Source organism: Leucopleurus acutus (assembly GCF_964270905.1).
Source record: "Leucopleurus acutus genome assembly, chromosome: 7".
Classification (NCBI taxonomy): Eukaryota; Metazoa; Chordata; class Mammalia; order Artiodactyla; family Delphinidae; genus Leucopleurus; species Leucopleurus acutus.
This window is the reverse complement of record NC_139150.1, coordinates 100,195,046-100,219,117: the sequence shown is the minus strand read 5'-3', so window position 1 is coordinate 100,219,117 and position 24,072 is coordinate 100,195,046. Positions and strand designations below refer to the sequence as shown.

At 39.3% G+C, this 24,072-nt stretch overlaps 1 protein-coding gene across 2 annotated transcripts in view; it reads right to left on the bottom strand.

The window, feature by feature from the left end:
* The window catches only part of PIWIL2 (piwi like RNA-mediated gene silencing 2), a gene marked incomplete at its 5' end in the record, with an annotated part of 86,461 nt that overhangs the window by 14,345 nt on the left and 48,044 nt on the right, over positions 1 to 24,072 (bottom strand). For both annotated transcript variants that reach the window (XM_082842249.1, XM_082842248.1), the window contains 7 exons: positions 14,061 to 14,166; positions 15,271 to 15,359; positions 15,942 to 16,058; positions 16,598 to 16,699; positions 19,000 to 19,188; positions 20,405 to 20,518; positions 22,984 to 23,124. In XM_082842249.1, the coding sequence (XP_082698375.1) occupies positions 14,061 to 14,166; positions 15,271 to 15,359; positions 15,942 to 16,058; positions 16,598 to 16,699; positions 19,000 to 19,188; positions 20,405 to 20,518; positions 22,984 to 23,124 (858 nt within the window). The remainder of the gene's footprint in view (positions 1 to 14,060; positions 14,167 to 15,270; positions 15,360 to 15,941; positions 16,059 to 16,597; positions 16,700 to 18,999; positions 19,189 to 20,404; positions 20,519 to 22,983; positions 23,125 to 24,072) is intronic.

Sequence of the window (24,072 nt, the reverse complement as noted above, 5' to 3'; positions counted from 1 at the left end):
CAACAAGAGAAGCCACCACAGTGAGAAGCCCATGCACCACAATGAAGAGTAGACCCCGCTCGCCGCAACTAGAGAAAGCCCCCCACGTGCAGCAGTGAAGACCCAATGCAGCTAAAAATAAGTAAATAAATAAATTTATTTTTTAAAAAGATGATTTATTTATTATTTATTTATTTTATTTATTTTTGGCTGTGTTGGGTCTTAGACGTGGGATCTGTCGTTGCACCGGTGCGCAGGCTCTTCATTGTGGTACATGGACTTCTACTTGTGGTGTGCAGGTTTTCTCTTCTCTAGTTGTGGCACACAGGCTCCAGGGCATGTGGGCTCTGCAGTTGTGGCACGCGGGTTCCAGAGCACATGGGGTCTGTAATTTGCGGCATATGGGCTCTAGTTGAGATGCGTGCGAGCTCAGTAGTTGTGGCACATGGGCTTAGCTGCCCTGTGGCATGTAGGATCTTAGTTCCCTGACCAGGGATAGAACCTGCGTCCCCTGCATTGTAAGGCAGATTCTTTACCACTGGACCACCACGGAAGTCCCAATACAAAATTAATTTTGGTATTATTCAAAAACTTTGCTCCTCTTATGGCTCCATTCCCTCCCCTCTACTTTGTGCCTTTATTGTCATACAAATTATATCTTTATACACTGTATGCATATCCACTTAGATTTATATTTACCACTTTATGCACTTGTCTCTTAAGACACAGACTACAAGAAAAATTACAAACAAAAATATATTTTTGCTCTCCTTATGTTTACCTATATAGTTACCTTTCCTGGTGGTACTTACTTCTTCATGTGGATACAAATTACTGTCTAGTGTCATTTCATTTCTACCTGGACTCCCTTAAGTATTTCTCGTAGGACAGGTCTGCTAGTGACAAATCCCCCTAGTTTTTGTTTATCTGAGAGTCTTACTTTCTCCAATAAAAAAAAATGACATGTAAATCACATAAAATTCACCATTTCAAAGAGTATAATTCAGTGGTTTTAGTATACTCACAAAGTTATATACCTATCAACACTACCTAATTCCATAATATTTTCAACACCCCCAAAAGAACCCTATACCCCTTAGCAGTTACTGCCAGCATCCTATTCCTGCCAGCATCCTCAATGCCTGGAAACCAGTAATCTCTTTTCTGTCTCTACAAATTTTCCTATTCTGGATATTTCATAGAAATGGAATAATATAAATATGTGGCTTTTTATGTCTAGCTTCTTTCACTGAGCATAATATTATTGTCAAGGTTTCTCCTTTATTTCTCAACAGCAGCTTTTCTGGATATACAATTCTTATTCAACCTTCTTTTTCTTCCAGCATTTGGAATATGTCATCCCATTGCCTTCTGGCCTCCATGATTTCTGATGAGAAGTCAGCTCTTAATCTTATTGAAGATGCCTTGAACATAATGAGCAATTCTCTTGGTGCTTTCAAGATGCCCTCTTTGTCTTTTAGCAGTCTTACTTGGTTGTGTCTAGGTATGGGTATCTTTGAGTTTTTCCTACTTAGTGTTCGTTAGGCTTCTTGGATGAACTGATTACCTTCTTTATTAATTTTGGAAATTTTTGGCTATTATTCCTTCCAATGTCCTTTGTTCCTAATTCTCTCTCACTACTCCCCTTCTGGGAATCACATTATGTTTATATTGCTATGGCTGACGGTGTCCCACAGATCTCTGAGCCTCTGTTAATTTTCCTTATTTTTTTCTTTCTTTTCTTCACACTCAATAATCTCAACTGACCTATCTTCAAATTTGCTAGTTATTTCTTCTGCTTAATCCAACCTGATGTTAGGCCCCTCTACTGAAATTTTCATTTATTACATTTTAGAAGTCCAGAATTTCTATATGATTCTTTAAATTTTTTAAAAAAATTTATTTATTCAGACATAATCCACACACCATATAATTCATCAATTTAAAGTGTAAAATTCAATGTTTTTTAGTATATCCACAGATATGTAAAACCATCACCACAATTGATTTTATAACATTTTCATCACCTCAACAAGAAGCCCCACACTCTTAAACTACCACCATTCTACCCACCTCCTATTCTCTCCCCAACTTAGCCCTAAGCAACCACTGACCTACTTTCTGATTCTGTAAAATTCCCTGTTCTGAACATTTCTTATGAATGGAATCATATAAAATGTGGTCTTTTATGACTGGCTTCTTTCACTTAGCATAACATTTTCAAGGTCCAAGTACTGCTTGCTATTTGTTCTATATTCTTTTCCTTTCTTCCTTAAAAAAATTTTTGTTATTTTCTCTTCTCTCATTTTGATTGTTACATAACTCTTTTTTCATTCTTTTAGTGGCTACCCTAGAAATTACAACATAGCTCTTAGTGTATCAAACTGTAATATAAATTAGTACTTTCACCTTTTCCTCAACAATTCAAGAAACTAAAGGCACTGGAACTTCATTTACTTCTTCCAGATATACGCGCTATTACTGTCATCAATTTGAAATTTATACACACAAATGAATATATATCCACTCAAAAACATTATTATTTTAGATGGTAGGTATTCATTTAAATTTATCCCCATACTTGGCACTTTTATTCCTGTAGTTATTCCTTTAACCATTTCTAAGTGTTTTCTGGGATAATTTTCCTTGTAGGTGAAAAATGCTCTTTTGTATTTTCCTTCAGTGCAAATCTGCCGGTGACAAGCATTCTCAATTTTTTATTTGCCACAAAGTGTCTTTTTTCACCTTATTAGAAGTTACTTTTAGTGGATATTGGATTTTATATTGGTAGTTATTTTCTTTCAGCATTTTGTAGCTATTATTTTATTATCTTGTGGCTTAAACTGTTTCTTTTGACTAGTTCACTATTAGTCAATTTGTTGCTCCTTGAAGGTAACCTCTTTTATTTTCCTTTGACTTGCCTTAATATGTATATATATATTTGTCTTTACTTTCAACAGTTTTACTCTAATGTGCCTAAGTGTACTTTTCTTTTTATATCTTGCTTGGGATTTGTTGGATTTCTTGTATCTGTGACTTAATGTCTTCTAACACTTTTGGAATATTCTTTACCATTGTTTTTCTGCCCTCTGCTCTCTCTAACCTCCTTCTGGACCACTTACGTGTATATATTTTAACTCCATAACTCCCATGTCTGTTGCCTTGTTATATTTTCTAACCCTCCGTATCTCAGTGCAGTTTGATTATTTTCTTCTTACCTATCTTTCAATTGTCTCTTAATTTCCTCAATTAAGTTTAAACTACTGTTGCCCACTGTTATGCACAGAGCTGTGTTTCTCCAAAATTTGTGTTGAAGTCCTAACCTGCCACACCCAAAATGTGACTGTATTTGGAAACAGATATTTAGAGAGGTTATTCAGTTTAAAAAAGGTCACTGGGGAGGGCCCTAATCAAATATGACTGGTGTCTTTCTAAGAAGAGGAGACTGGGACAGAGACACACATACAGTAGAGACCATGCGACACAGAGAGAAGACAGCCATCTATAAGACAAGGAGAGAGGCCTCAGGAGAATCCAACCCTGCCAGCACAGCATCTTGATCTTGGACTTCCCATCCCACAGATCTGTGAGGAAATAAATTTTTATTGTTTAAGCCGTTGTTCTGGCAGCCCTAGCAACCTAATACACCCATTCACTAAGTGTTTAATTCTGGTTATTATAATTTTTAGTTCTAGAAATTTCCATTTTTCCCCAGTTTCTGTTTGCTAAAATTCTTTTTTTTTTTTTTTTTTTTTTTGGCTGTATGCGGGCCTCTCACTGTTGTGGCCTTTCCCGCCGCGGAGCACAGGCTTCGGACGTGCAGGCTCAGCAGCCATGGCTCACGGGCCCAGCCGCTCCGCGGCACGTGGGATCCTCCTGGACCGGGGCACGAACCCGTGTCCCCTGCATTGGCAGGTGGACTCTCAACCGCTGCACCACCAGGGAAGCCCTGCTAAAATTCTTAATGTTGTCTTCCATTTCTCTGAACTTAAGTGTAGCTATTTTAAAATGTGTCTGACTACTCATCTATCTGAATCCTCTGTGCATCTGGATCAATTATCTGTTGGTTTTCTTAGTTTTTCAGTCCCTTCATTTTCTCTCTTGTATTCTTGGTTATTATTTATTGATTGCTAGATATTGCAGAAAAATCTGATGCCCAGGACAATGTTATCTTCCTTCAGAGGGTTTTTATTTGCTTTTGGCAAGTGGGCAGTAAAACTAGCAGTCAGAGTTCATCTGAATCCATATTCAAGGACTAGTATCATTCAGAGTTGATCTACCTATAGCTCTTTACTCCTAGTCTGCAGCTCTTCAGATTCACAGCCCAAATAGTGGGGAGAAGACTCACGACTACCACTGGCTTGGGGGCCCTGGCCTCCAGCTTTTGATCCCTAAGACTTCAAAAGTGCTCCACAGCGTTTCAATGTTTCAGCTGCCTCTTCCAGAATTAGCATATTTCCCTAAAGAAAAAGAACCCAAATGCAGCTCTCATCATCTCTCTGGGTTTCTGTCGTTTTGTATCTTCACCTACTTATTCTTCTTTGCTTCATTAACTTCTCAATTAAATTCAAGTAGATACACATATATATATATGTATATGTATTCATATAATAAATACATGACATATGTATGTGTATATACACACATGTGTGTATATATGTAATATATATATTCAAAAAATATATACACATATGTGCCTACATGTGTGTATAATATAAATATATTCCTTTTTAAAAATTGCCAAACATAGCACAGACGTACCTCATTTTATTGTACTTCACTTTATTGCACTTTGCAGATACTGCATTTTTTTTTTTTTTTACAAATTAAAGGTTTGTGTCACCCTGTGTTGAGCAAGTCTATCAGTGCCATTTTTCCAACACATTATTTTTTAATTAAGACATGCACATTTGTTCATTGCACACTTAACAGACTATAGCATGGCATAAACCTAACATTTATATGCACTGGGAAACTAAAAAATTTGTGACTCACTTTAGTGCAGTACTAGCTTTACTGTGGTAGTCTGGAACTGAACCCCCAATATCTCTGAGGTATGCCTGTATTTACAGTATTGTTAATAGAAATAACATGGCGCCTGGAATGATACTGTTCATACGGAGAAGATTCAAGTTTGTTTCTTCCAGGTGTCTAGAGTATTAGCACTATGAGAAACTCAGAAACACTAGCACACTGGATCATCATATCTGATTCAAAAATTTAAAATAATTCAAAGATGAGCTGCAGTTTGCTTTCAGTCACCCTTATTCCTAGAATGTAGCCCTTTGGGGCCCTAAAACAAAATGATGGAGGTTTTCTAGTGCAATCTACCCTTAGTGGGTTCTAAACTCTAATCACTGTCCACCTAGAAAAGCACTTGCACTTGACAAAAGCAGATTGTCAAAAGCACTCTTCAAGAAATATTTCTTGAACGAGAAAGTAAGGACCTCCAAAAATCTGTTCAACCATAAAAGCAACAAGCACACTGCACAAATGGTCAAAATCAACTTTTTTTTAGAACTGTGGAAACTAACCAGAGGCTTAAAACAATCTGAACAGCATTTATTCAATGAAATTGGCTGAATCTTGACCTTTGTGGTGTTTTAACTTGCTCTATTCATATTCCCCTTTCTCTGCGGTAGCTGTGACACCTGCAGCCTCACTACCATGGTAACTGAGAAAATAATCTAGCAATCACTGGAGGGTGCAGAACATTCAAGGCATTTGAAGACATCTTTGTCCTATCATTAGCTGATCATTAAGCTAAAAAAAGGGGAGATTTCAGTGGCTACACACAGTTTAGATTACGAAGATTACAGAATCGGGCCAGGGAAAGCATCGAAGAGCAACAACAACAATCCCTGGGGGTGGAGATTTGATTTGCAGAGTTGCCAACATTATATCAAAAATGTCTAGGGACTTCCCTGGTGGTCCAGTGGTTAAGAATTCTCCTTCCAATGCAGGGGACACAGGTTGGATTCCTGGTCGAGGAACTAAGATCCCACATGCCACAGGGCAACTGAGCCCACGTGCTCTGGAGCCCATGAGCCACAAATAGAGAGAAGGCTGCGTGTCGCAATGAAAGATAATGCATGCTGCAACGAAGATTCTGCATGCCACAACTGAGACCCGAGGCAGCCAAATAAATAAATAAATATTTTAAAAAAGAAAGACGGCTTCCCTAGTGGTGCAGTGGTTGAGGGTCCGCCTGCCGATGCAGGGGATGCGGGTCTGTGCCCCGGTCCGGGAAGATCCCACATGCCGCGGAGCGGCTGGGCCTGTGAGCCATGGCTGCTGAGCCTGCACATCCGGAGCCTGTGCTCCGCAACGGGAGAGGCCACAACAGTGAGAGGCCCGCATATCGCAAAAAATAAATAAATAAATAAAAAAGAAAGAAATGTAGCTTTAAATAAATTGTTTTTTAATTAAAAATAAATATGTCGGGCTTCCCTGGTGGCGCAGTGGTTGAGAGTCCGCCTGCCAATGCAGGGGACACGGGTTCGTGCCCCGGTCCGGGAAGATCCCACATGCAGTGGAGCGGCTGGGCCCGTGAGCCATGGCCACTAAGCCTGCACGTCCGGAGCCTGTGCTCCGCAACGGGAGAGGCCACAACAGTGAGAGGCCCGTGTACCGCAAAAAAATAAATAAAAATAAATAAATATGTCTAGCTTTCAATAAAAAATTATGAAACATGCCAAAAAATAGTATACTACAGCCCATTCACATGAAAAAAAAGTAGTTAATAGAAACTGTATGGGGAGAAGCCCGGACGTTGGTTATATTAGACAAGGACTTGAAATCAACCATTTTTATTTTATTTTATTTATTTTTTAAATTATTTACTTATTTATATTTATTTTTGGCTGCTCTGGGTCTTAGTTGCTGCGCGCAGGCTTTTCTCTAATTGCTGCGAGCGGGGGCTACTCTTCATTGTGGTGCGCGGGCTTCTCAATGCGGTGGCTTCTCTTGCGGAGCATGGGCTCTAGGTGCACAGGCTTCAGTAGCTGTGGTACGCGGGCTCAGTAGTTGTGGCGCACAGGCTTAGCTGCTCCACGGCATGTGGGATCTTCCCAGACCAGGGCTCGAACCTGTGTCTCCTGCATTGGCAGGTGGTTTCTTAACCACTGCGCCACCAGAGAAGCCCCCAACCATTTTTAAATAATGTTCAAAGATCTAAAGAAAACTATATCTAAAGACCTTAAGGAAAATCTCACAAAGTAAAGACTACCAATAAAGATAGAAACTGTGGGCTTCCCTGGTGGCGCAGTGGTTGAGAGTCTGCCTGCCGGTGCAGGAGACACGGGTTCATGCCCTGGTCCGGGAGGATCCCACATGCCGCGGAGCGGCTGGGCCCGTGAGCCATGGCCGCCAAGCCTGTGTTTCCGGAGCCTGTGGTCTGCAACAGGAGAGGCCACAGCAGTGAGAGGCCTGTGTACCGCAAAAAAAAAAAAAAAAAAAAGATAGAAACTGTAAGAAAGAACCAAACAAAAATTTTGGAATCAGAAAGTATAAGTGAAATGAAAAATTCACCAGAGGGGCTTAAGAGCAGATGTGATCAGGCAGAGGAATAATCAGTGAACTAAAAGATAAATCAATCAAGATTATCCAGTGTGAGAAAAAAAGAAAAAAAGGAAGAAAAATGAATGCAGCCTCTGAGACCTGTGAGACACCATCAAGCATAACAACATACGAATAATTGGAGTCTCAGTAGCAGAGGAGAGAGAGAAAGGGGCAAAAGAGTGTTTGAAGAAATAGTGGACCAAAAATTCCCAAATATGATTCAAAAGTTAACTGACACATTCAAGAAGACTAAAACATACCAAATAGGATAAACTCAAACTTGATCTACAACATCAGCCCTTCCCTGGGTCTCCAACCTGTTGGCCTACCCTGCAGGTTTTGAACTTGCCAGCCTCCATAAATCACATGAGCCAATTCCTCAAAATACACACACACACACACACACACACACGCACGCACGCACGCACGCACGCACGCACACACATACACATACACACGCACCCCGTATTGATCTGTCTCTCTGGAAACCCTAATATAAAATTAGCACAGGACTTCCCTGGTGGCACAGTGGTTAAGAATCCACCTGCCAATGCAGGAGACACGGGTTCAAGCCCTGGTCCGGGAAGATACCACGTGCCGCGGAGCAACTAAGCCCGTGCGCCACAACTGCTGAAGCCCACGTGCCTAGAGCCTGTGCTCCGCAACAAGAGAAGTCACCGCAATGAGAAGCCCACCACTGCAACAAAGAGTAGCCCCCGCTCACTGCAACTAGAAAAAGCCCATGCACAGCAACAAAGACCCAACGCAGCCAAAAATTAATGGATTAATTAAAATAAAATAAAATAAAATTAGCACAGAGAAGGAGGGACACCATAGTACCAGAAAGGAACAAATTTTTTGTGTACTACTGAAATCAATTTGGTATTAATATGAATGAGACTGTTATAAACTAATATGCAGAAAAAGCATTTGATAAAAATCCAACACACTTTCACTATAAAAACACTCAGCCAATAGGAACAGAAAGAAACTTCCTTAACATGATAAAGTGAGTCTATGAAACACCCACAGCTAACATCATACTCAATGGTGAAAGACTTAAAACTATCCCCCTCAGATCAGGAAAAAGACAAGGATGCCTGTTTTTACCACTGTTATTAAATATTGTACTGGAAGTTCCAGTCAGAGCAACTAAGCAGGATAAATAGATAAAAGGCATCGAAATTGGGAAAAAAGAAGTATGACTATTTCTATTTGCAGGTAACATGATTCTATATAGAAAAATCCCAAAGAATTGGGGGAAAAAAATCTACTAAAGCTAGTTAAGTTCAGAAAAGTTGCAGGGTTAAAGATTAACACACAAAACAATTATGTTTCTATACACCAGCAATGAACAATCCAAAAATGAAATCAGAACTATTCCATACTCAGTAGCATTCAAAAGAATAAAATACCCAGAATAAATTTAACTGAGGAGGTGAAACACTTGAACCTGGAAACTACAAAACACTGCTGAAAGAAATTAAATACAACCTAAATAAATGGAAAGACATCCTGTGTCCACATATTGCAAGAGTGAATATTATTAAGATGACAACACTTGCAAAGTGATCTATAAATTCAATGCAATTCCTATCGCAATTCCAATGGCCCTTTTTACAGAAATGGGAGTGCCTATTCTCAAATTCATATGGAATTCCAAAGGGCTCTGAATAGCCAAAACAATATTGAAAAAAACCCTGGAAGACTCAGACTTCCTAATTTCAAAACTAACCAAAAAGAAGCAATAATCAAAACAGTGTTGTACTGACATAAGGATGACATAGAGACCAATGGAACAGAACTGAGAGTTCAGAAATAAACCCAAACATCCAGGGCTAATTGATCTTTAATAAGGGTGCCAATACCATTCTATAAAGAATACAGTCTCCCCAACAAGTGGTGCTGGGACACGTGGATAACCACATGCAAAAGAGTAGAGTTGGACCTCTACCTCACTCCACATACAAAATGTAACTCAAAATGGATCAATGACCTAAAGGTAACAGCTAAAGCTCTAAAACTGTTAGAAGAAAACAGAGGCATAAATCTTCATGACCTCAAATTTGGCAACAGAGTCTTAGATTTGACAGCACAAGGAACAAAAGAAAAAATAGATAATGGGACTCCAACAAAATTTAAAACTTTTGTGCATCAAATAACATTATCAAGAAAGTGAAGACACTCTACAGAATGTGAGAAAATATTTGCAAACCGTACATCAGACAAGAGTTCTGTATCCAGAATATGTAAAAATAAAAACAAAAACTCTTATATCTCAAAAAGAAAAAGACAAATAGATCAACTGAAAAACAGGGAAAGGACTCAAAAGGACTTCTCCAAAGAAGTTATACAAATGGACAATAAGCACATGAAAAGATGTACAACATCATTAGTCATTAAGAAAATGCAAGTTAAAGCCATAATGAGATACCACTTCACCAGAGTTACAATTAAAAAAAGGAAAATAAGATGTGTTGGCAAGGATGTGGAGTAGCTGGAACCCTTCTATATTGCTGATAGGAACGTGAAATGGTGCATCTACTGTGGAAAACAGTTTGAGGGTTCCTCAAAAAGTTAAAGAATTACCATATGACCCAGCAATGTCACTCCTAGGTGTATATACCCAAAAGAACTGAAAATAGGTACTCAAACTAATACATATACAGGCATGTTCACAGCCTGTATTATTCATATTATTCACAATAGTCAAAAGGTGGGAACAGTACAAATGTCCATCAGTGATGAATGGATAAACATACAATAGAACATGATTCATCCATAAAAAAGAACAAAGTAATAATATAGTCTACAATTTAGATGAACCTTATAAACACGATCAATAAAAGAAGGCAAACACAAAAGATCATGTATTTTATTATTATCTCTATATAATATACACAAATCCACAGAGACAGAAAGCAGATTAGATGTTACCAGGAAGTAGGGGGAAGGGTGAATGGGGAGTAACTATCTCCTTCCAGGATCAGAAAGTAGTTACCAGCAAGCTGATATCTTGGTATGTCTGCTCGAGCGGTACCTGGGTCCATGAAATGAGTGGACACTGAGGGCTGAAGCAATGAAGAAATGGGCTAAATCTAGACATATTTTTCTCATACCCTCTGAAGTACAAAATTCCAATAAACTGTTCTGTCTGCCAAGAGGACAGAGAATGCAGATGGCTCTGGGGTCAGATTCCCTGAGGGGAAGGCCCCGCACACAGTGGCAAATTGGACTGACTCTGCAGCTCCAGGAGATTACAAATTGTTCCTGACAGAAACGGACACCTATTCTGGACTGGGTTTTGCATATCTGCTGGTAGATACAAATTCTCAAAATACTATAAAAGAACTAAAACAGAAGACACTATACCAATCTGGACTGCCAAGTCACATTTCCTCAGACCAAGGAACACACTTTCATCCTCAGAGTAACAGTTTGACAGAAAATTAGAATGAGCAACTGAAACATTTATTGTTTAAAATGAAGGGAATAAAGGTGTGAAGGGCTAGCTTACATGATTTTATGAGTGTGTACTCATATTCAACATGACAGGGGCCAAGGGAATGTCCCCACTAGATAAACTCCTCTCCTTTTCTGGGGGATCTAAAGAACAAGGGGTGGGGAAGGATGCTGCTATGACAATACTTTTTGTTTTCCTCCACATGACGTTAACCCTCTTTTTTACTACCTGATGCAGTGGTTCTCGGACCAGGACTGCAACTTGGGGTGCTAGAAGCTGCGATGAACCATGCATTCATTTGCTAGAGCTGCCATAACAAAGTACCACTAACTGAAGTGTACTGTTCCACCGTGCTGGAGTCTAAAGTTTGAAATCAAAGTGTTGGCAAGGTTGTTTCCTTCTGAGGGCTGTGACAGAGAATCTATCCTTCTGTGACTCCTGGTGGCCTCATGTGTTCCTTGGCTTGTAGATGGTGCACTCCCTGTGTCTTCACATTGCCTTTCCTCTATGTGTGTCTGTCTCTGGGTCCAAATGTCCTCTTTTCATAGGAACACAGGCGTAATGGATTAGGGCCCACTCTAATGACCTCATCTTAACTTGATTATCAGCCAAGACACTCTTTCCAAAAAAGGTTACATTCACTGGTACTGGGGTTAGGACTTCAATATCTTTTTAAGGGGGCACAATTCAACCCATAACAGTCCCTAAGCAAGAAACTATAATTAGAGTTCCTAAGGGCCTAACGGGGTGGACTGTGCCTTCACCCCCTCGGGCAAAATTGAGGTTCACAGGACACGCATCTATATTGCCTAGGAGGTGAGACAGCCCACTCGTTCTGACCTATGTAATCCTACCCTATGTGAATGGCAGTGGACTGAGGGGGAGGCAATTGCTAGACTAGTATTGCTGGCAGCATCCTAGACCAGCACAGTGGCTAAACCTAATGTTCCATTTAAAGGTGGAGAAGTTTGGGTATAAATACAGAGAAGGAAGAATGGTAGTTGAAGATAAAGGAATGAATAAATGGTTGTGCAATGAGGAAAATACAATATTACATTGGTGCCTTAAAAGACACTCAGAGCAAGAGGTGACATTGTCTGTTAGCTCAAGTATACCAATGTCTGAAATGGGGAATGAACTGCTGCTTTCAGAACCTGACAATGTTGAATGGAAGCCTGCAAACTTAAGTGTCATGGCTCTGGGAGATATTTTGGTCCTACAATATAATGATGAATTGAACTAATTATTCATGCCTGCGTGGGTCTCTAGTAATGTGCCACTGCTGACTCTTATATTTCAGGTTATGTCTACTACCACCCTGCATCATGATGTAGGGTGACCTTGTTGGTAAGATTCAACTAACCTTGTTGGTAAGATTCAACTATACCATGTATATAAGTCTTATGATAATACCAATATTGATAAGCAAATATATTGGGAAATTGGGTTAAAGCCTCCTCAGGATGTAATATAAATGGAAAAACTACTGGCCTGAGGATGAACAGGACTAGCTAACCACCAGCTAACTTCTATGCTGAAGAGTTCTGCACAAGTTTATTGTAAGGTACAAACAATGCCTTATAATAGATGAAGGGGGGAAAGAGTAATTAGTACAGAAATATCAGAATATATGTAATGGCCTTATAGAGCATATCAGTTGTTTCTTTAAGTCCACCTCTACCCCACACTGGCTCCTCCAAAACTCAGGCATATTCACAATGATACTGCTACTTGGCTTACAGAATGCAGTGGAAGTGACGCTACATGGCTTTCAAGACTAAGGTATACAAGGAAATATGTTTTCTACCTGGCTCTCTCAATCTCTTGGAATGCTCAAGCTCTGAACCCAGCCACCATGCTGTGAGGAAGCCCAAACTAGCTCATGTGAAAAGACCACAAGAAGGGGCCCAAATGGAGCAGAACTGGAGCCCACTGTCCCCTGTCCAACTTCCTGACAGCGAACATCATAAATGCTCACTGCATGTCACTAAGTTTTAGGGTAATTTACTACAGAACCATCCATAACCAAACAGTGCTCAAGTAATTTACAACCCAGAGGGAGCGATAAATAAGGATACAAACAACTAATAAAAGGCAGGATGTGATAATCACTACACAGAATGTTAACAGAGGGCCTTGGGAGAGGATCATAAAGAAATAAGTCTAGCTAAGGGATGGAGCAGAGGAGGGGAAATGAGAAAGGTTTCACAGAACTAATCTTTGAGCTAGGGCTGAAAAGACATACACAACTTTGCAGGCAAACAATAGCGACAACAAAAAGGAAGGTGTGAGTGGGACTTCATAACAAAGTAGCATATCACATGGACCTCTACAGGGACAAAATTTAACTTCTGGTTTACATAATCTCTAATACTGAAACAGCACCAAACCATTGGAAGGACACTATAGGAAACGTTATTCTAAAATGAAACAAGGTGGAGTTCTAGAGATTGACTTTAATCATGCGAAATCATTAAATTTCTTGCTGTTTAATCTCTATGCAAAGGGCTAACACTGAACCCTAAGAAATGAAAGTCACTTATCAGTGCTTCCTTTGATGTACTGGCCAAGGCAAAACCCAGTACCTTGCTTGCTCACTGTTCCAGACCCAATATCAGCTTAATGACAGCAATTCTCCATGGTTAGCATTCTTTGGAGTTCTAGGGGTGATTTTCAGGGAGGCACTGGTCTTGAACTTAAATGAAAAGAACCAGTGCCTAATGACAGCCATAGAAAGCTGAGAAAATTAATAAGCTGCTCTAATTACTAAAATTTACCCTGACTTTCCTGATAAGGGCCTGAAGATTATGCACACAGGCATCAGACTGACAACCAGGGAAATAATCATTACTTACCAAATCAAATCAAAGCACTGAGCTCTTTAAGCTGCTCTGTACAAGTAGAAGCCTGAAAACAGTGCTTCTGAGCTGCCTGTCAGTCTGTTTAGGAAACTCACCTTTGAGTTGGGATCCCTCTCACTAAATCAGACTTCCTCTTAAAGTGATCAGGAAGGCAGGCCTTAAAAACCCTGATACTTTAGAACTGCTGTTCTCCTCACCTCATAGAACTTTTTCAAGGAGCCCACCAGGCACAGCTTCAGGCTATCCACCATCTCCTGATGAGGCATCTGGAATACCACTCGTGAATACCATTTTGTGAGGGTGCTGGGGCAGAGGCAAGGAGAGAGAGAGAGAGAGAGAGATGAACACACACTCACAAAGGAAGGCCCACAGCTGAATGTCAGCATACACAGGCTTCTCCATGCACCAATCACACAAGTACCCAGCAAACGCATTTATGTTACATGGAAAAACACACACTGATGTAGGGAAAAGATACATGTAAGCCAGCTACAGAATATAAAAATACAGGCATGGGCTTCCCTGGTGGCACAGTGGTTGAGAGTCCGCCTGCCGATGCAGGGGACACCGGTTCGTGCCCTGGTCCGGGAGGGTCCCGCATGCGGCGGAGCGGCTGGGCCCGTGGGCCATGGCCGCTAAGCCTGCGCGTCTGGGGCCTGTGCTCCGCAACGGGAGAGGCCACAACAGTGAGAGGCCCGCGTACCGCAAAAAATAAATAAATAAATACAGGCATAATTGTGGATATCTGCTACAAAACTGCTTCCAATTGAAAAAATTTAACAACCTAGATATCCACCAACAGAGGACTAGTTAAATAGTGCTATAGCATATAATAAATTCCATGCAGCAGTTAAAAAGAATTGATGGAGATTTATTTGTGTCAATACAGGAAAATGACCAAAATATACAGTTTAAGTACATAAAAGAAGATGAGGAACAGTATACATAGTAATGTGCCACTTGTATGTGTATACCAGCTACCTATATGTTAATATATGCATAAAAGAGTACCTAGAAGTATATACATACTCCAAATCTTTGGTGGTGGTTAATGAAAGCTAGACCATGAGGAATTTTCACTTTCTAAATTTCTGGAGATTTTTGCATGAGCATGTTTTATTTTTACAATCAGAAAAAACAAACAAAACCCCTCATTTCTAGGGGAAAAAACCCACCACCAGCAAGACACAGACCCCATTCTGAAAGAGGTTACACTGTAGTCAGGGAACAAACTTACACATGTGATAAGAGACTGTACAAATTAATATCATAGGAAGATAGAGAAGGAAGAATTTGAGTATACTTTTACTATAATATTAAATATTCAAAAATTTTTTCTGGCTTTACAGTAAGATTAGGCATTAAAATAAGGTAACCAAACACAATAGAGCCAGGAGTGGTACTTACAGACTGATGCTTGCGACAAAGCCAACCACGGAGCGCATGCTTCTGCTGGGGTTGTGGTAAACATCCACCCCGATCACCATTAATTGTCTCTGGGTTAGAAGACAAAAACAAACCAAAAATCCAAGCAACACATCACCCCATCTTTAATTGTTATCTGAACCCCAAAGCAACATACGAAAATAAGTTCTGGGAAAGGAAGAGAAAGAGTGCAATCAACTTGATATTTTTTAAACACTATGAACAAAGTCAGAGATCGTCAAGACCAGGGACTGGCAAACTTTCTGTGAAGGACTAAAAAGTAAATACCTTAGGCTTTGTGAGCCACACCGTCTCTGGAGGAACTATTCAATTCTGCCATTACGGCACACAAGCAGCCACAGGTAGTACGTAAAGGAGTATGGCTACGTTCCAATAAAAACGCATTTAAGGACACTGAAAACTGAATTTCATATAATTTTCATGTGTCTGGAGATATTAGTCTTATTTTTTTCAACCACTTAAAAACGTGAAAACCATTCTAAAGCTTGTGGGCTATACAAAAACAAGCAATGAACCACTCAGACTATAAGCACTGAGAATGAGGAAAATTCTAGGCGGAAAATTAGGAAAATAGCTAGGTAGGACTCTCTGGGATGCTGAATTGAATGAAGACATATCTCAGCATCACTCACCAGAGGAATATCCACTCCCCAGAGCTCACCACCCAATTTACAGTTAATCTGAAGTAAAATTTTCTGGGCCACACTCTGAAGCCTGGTGGGCTGGTCAATGGTTCGGACATTGATGACCTGTAATAGAGGGGAAAGCGGACACTATCAACCTTTCAAACAATGTAAACAATTCTAGAGCAAGTACTACATTTGTTTAAGAAACTCCGGCTGGCAGATAATACACTGGGTACTAACAGTTCTAATTCTAGAGTTTCTGGTCAGGCATGTTGTGTGTGTGTGCACACACATGACACAAATCAAAACCAAAAAACAACCAGCCAACAAAAACTTTCAAAAAGATCTCATGCAGATTAAAAAAAAAATTAACCTCCATAGGAAAACCAGCTTTCTCCTTTCAAAGGAAAGCCTATACTCTCAGAACCCAGTCATGTGAAACCACCTGGCGACTCACCCATGAACAAGCAAAAGTGCTCATTTGGGAACATGAAAGCAGCATTTACAAAGAACATCTGCTATTAGCCAGGTTACTGTAACAGGAAAGTTTCACCAGATGGGTCTACATATGCTGGCTTCTAATAGTTACTTTAGTCCCTCTTTTCCAAGCCTCAAGGGAGGCTAGAGTTTCCCTCTGTGCCTCCTGCCCAGTTTCCACTCACTTGCGAGGGCACGGGAGTCTGCACACAGCACAGCTTTTTAATGGCCCTGTAGAGATCGTCACGTGTGCCCATGATGATGCAAACAACCATCTGTATCTTCCCCTTGAGGAGATAAAGTATATATAAGTCAGGCTTTGGAACTCTGAGCGGACCTTGATAGGGCTCCAGTCAGGGGCAGTTCAAGAGTCTGCAAAGCCACAGGACCTTTAGGGTAAAGAGAGGACTGAACCAAAGACGGTGGACATTCCAACAGAGAAAAAGGTCCTTGAACCTGAGTGAGTATTTGCTGGGTTCCAGGCTTCTTCGCTTAGCTACATAACATGTTAGCGTAAGTTACCTAGAGCTGGTCCTGACTACCTGATTAATTTATTAGGACACTTAAGATCCCTGGAAAAGAACCAGGCTTAAAAATATGCAAGGGTTTCTTATTAGTTGATGCTTTCAATGCACTATAATGTTTTTTGCCGCTCTCTTTAGTAAACTAAGCACCTTATTACATTCATGCCATAGAACTTTAACTAGGAAACATGGGATACAATACCAGAAGAAAGGATTCAGAGCCAAATGCAGAGGAAATGAAGCTACTGTCAAATCCATAAGTAGATCTTCCTAACTTTTCGATTAGGAGAGAGAATGATATTGCCAGAAGAATATCTTATATCAGCACCTTCTACCTCTCACTGCTTAAGAGATCTGACATTAAGAACAGAGGATCCTTCAAAATCTGAATAAAGTAAAGTAGCACACAAGTGAAATGAAGTTGCCAACGCTTTATGACAGAAACAGAAATCAACAGTATACTATTCCAAATCAAGATTAATTTTAAATGAAGACTTCTCAGAGGATACATGTTCCAGCAATCAGATCAAAGAACTTCCGAAGTCATGCAGAACATGGGCTGCATGCTGGGAGCCTGTGGGCTGGATCTAGGAAACAGATGTGGTTTTTTAGTCCCTATAATGATTCACAAGTCTTTTTAAAATTACCATTTAAACATAGGTAGGTGTACACATATGCAAATCTAGACTTTTGGCTTCTATTGAAAAATAAACAAACTAAAAATCAATTTGACAATGCTGGGCTGTTATCTGCAGTCATGGGGTTTACTCTCTTTAGTTCCCTAGAGTCCCCTCCTGGCCCACTTCACTCCCATAGACATCTGAGTTTATGACCCTGAAACAAAGAGAATAATAAAACAGAATGCCCTAGAGATGGCAGAGAGACAGCAAGACCAATAGGAGTCAACATTATGAATGACACTCATATCCATGCTACATGAAGACTGTTGGCAGTGCACTCTCATACATAAAAGAGGCCAAGTCGTGAGATGGGGGAGCTGAGGTGCTCAGCTGGGTTTTTCTTTTGAAAGCAGGGCAGAATTTATCAATGATCAGGCCCGGGGAAGGCCATGGCAGAGTAAGAAGGCATGGGAAGTCAGGAAGAAAATACAAAGAAAGAGAGAACATGAGTGTGCTGCTACAGATGACACACCCAGAGCGGTGGATGAACAGAGAAAAAAGTCATGACTGACTAGTATTCTAGTCAATACTAGAATATCAATTCTAGTATTGATCTCACAAGAACTGACTCTTCAATTCAAGGACTAGTTATTTCCAAAAACTTTTGGTCTGCTTTTTTTCCCTCCTTAATCTTCTTCCTCTGTTTTATGTATGAACAGATAAGAACTGCAGGCCTGAACTACTGAGTTGTGAACACTATGACCTGCTCAGCTCCAGTAGTCCCGTTCGGCTATCTGGACCAAGCTGATGGGCCCACTGCCAAGTTCATCACTGGAGCAATGTGAATCTTGAGTCAAACCAGACTGTGACAGCTCAGTACTGAATCGTGCAAGATGGCACCTGGCCCAGGAAATTGCTTTCTGAGCACAACATGTTCTATATAGATAAAAAATTGAAGTTAAGTCAGCTATTATCTCAGCCAATTACGTGAGGAACACAACGCTGGAGTGAGTGAGAGTGCCAACAAAGGAGGAGAGAAGCGAAACCAACCAAAGGGCATAACGACTACTTTGTTAATTCAGTATTTCACGTGCACATGAGTAAGATACAGATTCCTGGATATCATCAACAGCAGATCAATAACCAAGATAATTTAAAATCAAGTATTCAAGGGCTTCCCCGGTGGCGCAGTGGTTGACAGTCCGCCTGCCAATGCAGAAGACATGAGTTCGTGCCCCGGTCTGGGAGGGTCCCACGTGCCGCGGAGCGGCTGGGCCCATGAGCCATGGCCGCTGAGCTGCGCGTCCGGAGCCTGTGCTCCGCAACAGGAGAGGCCACAATGGTGAGAGGCCCACGTACGGCAAAAAAAAAAAAAAAAAAAAATCAACTATTCAACTATTTCAGAATGGACATCCTAAAAATTTACTCAAATTAATTTATTACCTCAGCTCCCAGCATGGATTGAATGGTTCTGACATAGGTCTCTATGCGATCATCCTTCAGTTCCACCCAGGCTGGCGGGCTCATGCGTATGCCAATGGGGCCAGCTACCTTCTCTAACATCTTCACCAGTTCTCGGGCTTGATCCATTGCTCTCTTTGGGTAAAACAGTGCCCAGAAATGCATGGGGACCTAGGAGCAACAACAAGCTATTTTTAGTACTTCCCACAACTTCCCCAACACCCCAACTTCATATCAGGAGATGTTATTCTAAAGAACAAATTGCTTTTCACTCTCTCTGTTTGAGTCCTGTCTTATCTAATGCTGATTACTAATGCAGATGTGTGTGATAAGTAAATTGTGGCACAGTCTCACAATGGAATATTACACAGCAATGAGAATAGAAGATCTGTAACTATACCTAACAGCATGGAGAAACTTACCAAACAAGGTTGAAGAAATGAAGCCAGACATGACAGAATATATACAGTATGGTTTCATGTATATATTAAGTACAAACACAGCTGAAAAAAATCAATGCTGTTAGAGGTCAGAATAGTGGTCATTCTTGGGTTGGGTAAGGGTGCCAGGTAGGTAGTAATTAGGAGCATGGGGGTGGGGCTTCTGAGGCACTGGTAAAGTTCTGTTTCTTAACCCTCAGTGTTGATTACACAGATTTAACTTGTGAAAATTCATCAAGTTATATACATAAGTGTACTTTTTCTTTAAATATATTTAAAAAAAAAAGTTTTAGAAACAAATGTGTGTACTTTATGCACGGCCATAGAGACCAGGTGAGCCAAAAACATTTAAAAATAAATATACTGGGCTTCCCTGGTGGCGCAGTGGTTGAGAGTCCGCTTGCCGATGCAGGGGACACGGGTTCATGCCCCGGTCCAGGAGGATCCCACATGCCACAGAGCGGCTAGGCCCGTGAGCCATGGCCGCTGACCCTGCGCGTCCGGAGCCTGTGCTCCGCAACGGGAGAGGCCATGGCAGTGAGAGGCCCGCATACCTCAAAGAAAAAAAAAAAATACCATTTTGTTCTTCGGTTGCCTTGGTGGGAACTGTTTTAATTTTATTTCTTTCATGGAAACCCTAGGGAAAAAGAGGAAGGAAAGAGAAAAGAAGAAGGAAGAACAAAGAGAGAGTGGGTAATAGGCTGGCACTGAATGAATTACCACAGCAGTTTATTTCCTTGTCCTAAGTCTGTGGTCAAGCAAAGGGGTTCCCTCTACCAACTCATCAACTCGCTCTTGTTCAAAGGACCTCTGTTTTGTAAATAATTCAGGATGGGAATTCAGTTGGTACTTCCTCTCAAAAAGAGGACACTAAATAATTCCTGCTTCCTAATTTCCACACTTCTAGGAATACTGGAACTCTCTTTACCACCTCACAAGTCACTTACAGTTAAGATGGAAAGGTCTCTGGTTACTTCCTTAATCCAGTTTAGTTCCTGAGATGTGATAAATGATGTATTCCTTAAGTTAATTCTTTCCATTGGCAGAACACGTCCTTCAATCTAAACAGAAAATAAAGTGCCTATGACATGAACCATCTGTAAACACTATTTAGGAAAATGCTGATACTGTTCTGGGGCCTGGTCAACTCTACCATATAGACCTGTCCCTGTCATAACTTCTGAAAATGGTAGAAAAATGCAACTGTTAGCAGTTAAGAGTCCACGTCAATACAACTCTGGACACACATACAGGTGAATTTTGATAGGCGCTGCTCTTTAATTATTGAAGCTTCCAACATGGTCCACAAGAAAGGAATCAGAAAACACTGTCTCTTCAGAACCAGGGAATTCATGTAAAATGCCTATAAATACAAGGTGAACAGGAAAATAATCTTTAAGAATATTTTAAGGGAAAAATTTAAGTAGAAAATTAGAGAATATTTCTTAATAAGGCTGAACATAAACTACTATTATACTTTATACAAAAGAAAAGCAGGAAAAAAAGCATAAATATAATGAAAGACCAAATTAAAGTTAATAATAATGAATCAATTAGATCTAAATATCCAAAAGTAAGAAGATAACTAAGTTGATGACATATCAATATGATGGATATTTGCAATTATTAAAATAACTTTCTAAGTGCATTTAATATAATCCTGTTTCTGCAAAGAATAAATAGTAATGTATGCATTATAAAAACTGAATGAGTCCACATTTAGTAATGACTATCTCTGGGGGAATATGTAATTATGTAGGATTCTTACTTTTTATGAGCTCTACTCCTTGCTTTCTTAAAAATGTAACAAAATACTTATTTTACCTATAATCAAAAAAAATTTTAATGATTTTCTTAATATTATAAAAGTTTAACACAAAGAATAACAATACCTGTATTAGCAAGAATGTTCACCTTTGCTTATGAAAGTAAAAAACTGAACCTTTCTACAAGGCAGTTGGTAATATGTAATAAAAAGTACTAAAAACATAAATGTCCTCTGACCTAACAATTACACTTCCATAAATCTGACTATGAAAATAAACATCATGTGCAAAGATTTAGTTATAAGGATGTTCACAGATTCACTATTTATAACAGGAAAATACTAAATTCAATTTGAATGTAAAAGAATAGGAAATTATTAATAAAATGAATATCTGTTAGCCATTAAAATATTTAGAAAAATATTAAATGACATGGAAAAAAGTTCTAAATAAACTGAGTAAAAAAAAAAAGAAAAGGAAACCATCTGAAAACATGCTGCATGTGATTGTGTGCATACACATACACACAGACAAAAAACACTGAAGGATATATACCAAAATGTTAACAGTGTTTATTCTGATACAGCATGATTATGGATAAACTTTTCTCTTCTCTGGCTTAAGTTTTCTGCCTCTTCAAATAATATTTAATAACATGAACACATGTTCAAGATATAATAATAAATGAAAAAGAAGATGCAAAACCATATACAGTTATAAGCACAATTTTTTAAGAAAAGATTCATCCTCACAGAAAAAAAGTTTAGGGAAACAAAATATATTGAAAATAATATCATCTTTTATGTGTCTAAAATAAATCACTAAGATATTATCTTTGGGTGATGAAACTACTGATGTTTTTATTTCTTTCTTTACATTTTCTACACAGTACCCACATATTCTTTATTGACTTTCCATTACTTTTATTTAAAAAAAAAAAAAGAAAAAAGAAACAGTTTTTAACAAGGAGTCAATTCAGAGGGCAAGAGAACTAGAGAAAAGATAAAATTAATTATTTTGGTATAACCTAGAAAGAAAATTAAAAGTAATAAAAGCTAATATTTACTGAGCACTTGCTAGTGTCAGATAGTATGTTGAAGATTTTACCATTTCGTTCCTTTAACTCAATCATTATCTTTATTTCACAGATAAAGAAAATAAGAGATACTAAGCAATTTGTTCCAAGTAACTAAGATGGCAAGTGGTAGAACTGAGATTCAAAGCCAAGGACTTCACCACCACCTCATGCTGCCTCTGCACTATGGCTCACGCTGCACAAAATACAACAGAATGGACTCAGGCAAATTGCAGGCAGAAAGGGCCATGCGAAAATTAAAATGTTCAAGTCTGAGACTTTATGCCTACGGAAAGAATGAGAGTAGTATATTCAAAGAAACACAAGTTAATTACTGGGAAAGATAAAGAAAAACGTAGGGGGAAAAATGGAAAAAGACATAGAGAACTTTAAGAATAATTTGGTTTGGAAAACTAAAAATGAGGTAAATTTTAAGTCAATATTCCTTTTGCTTGACTGGAAATTAACAGCTCAGATCCTGGGAAATACAAAAGAAAATCTGTAAGAGATACTAGCAAATTAAGTCAAGGAAATTCAAGTATTATGACTAGGACCAAAAAAAAGAAGTGTAATTATAAAGCAAAAACTGCAAAATAAAGACAAGATAGGAAGTTATCACCTAGTCTCACAAAGCTCTAAAATCTTTGGTTAATGCTGTTTCCTACCATCGTATTTTCTGGTTTACCTTATGTACATCCTTCTGCAGACAGAGTCCCCAACGTGTCAGTTCACTGTTGGCTGTCTCATTTTTTGAAATTCTCTGTAGCAAGCATTTCAAAGCATTATGGTGCTGTTTGGGGCTCAGGTTGATCTGCTGGGTCAAATCCTAAATAGAATCAAAATGGAGATACTAAGTTATTACCTTCTCCAGTATGAGGTTAAATAAACCCTAATGTATAACAAATTTCCATAGAAAACCTCCTTCCCATTGAAATCTACAGAAATTTAAAAATATCTCCAAGGACTTTAATAAATATCTCATGAATGTGAATGAAGTATGAGGTTAAAATGTTAACCACTGGGGTTTTTTTTATTGAAATACAGTTGATTTATAATGTGTTCATTTCTGCTGTACGGCAAAGTGATTCAGTTATACATATACATACATACTTAAAAGTAAGTATTTAAAATTGTCACTGTTTTTTTCTTATGACATCTAAATCTTATTCTTTTTCTCAAAGCCATGTAAGGGGGCTTGATTACATCTATTTAATATCTGGGGGCAGGGGGGAATGCCCTATGCCAGGCATGCAGGCCAACATAATGGAATGGAAAAACACATCCAGTCTTATACTTTATGTCACATGATACTAGCCACTTAATGTCACCATAAGACACTTGTTAGATCCAGTGTGCGGCCCATAATAGGTGTTTTCTAAATATTTATTCTTGAATGAATATCTAATAGCTGTGCATGAAGATTCTGAATCACGTAAGTGAGTTCTTTCTTCACTCTTCTGGGACTAATGAACTGTGCAGCTGTTGCTCCCTGTGTGGCAGTCATTAGGGCATTGAGTCTATGGGGCTATACAGGTAGCCCCATAGATCATAAAATCATTACGTTACTGAGAGCTGTAAGGAAGGAGCCTTGACCTACATACTAAAAGCAGAAGTATCACAAGGTAAACATGAAAGACGTCTCTTACAGAAATTCATTTTAGCTCTTTATGATGTTACTAAAAACAATACGTGGCATCTGAGACAGGGCCGGGGTTCCAAAACTAGGACAGACAAGGACTGAGAGAGAGGCAGCAGAGCAGTGTGAGGGTGGAAA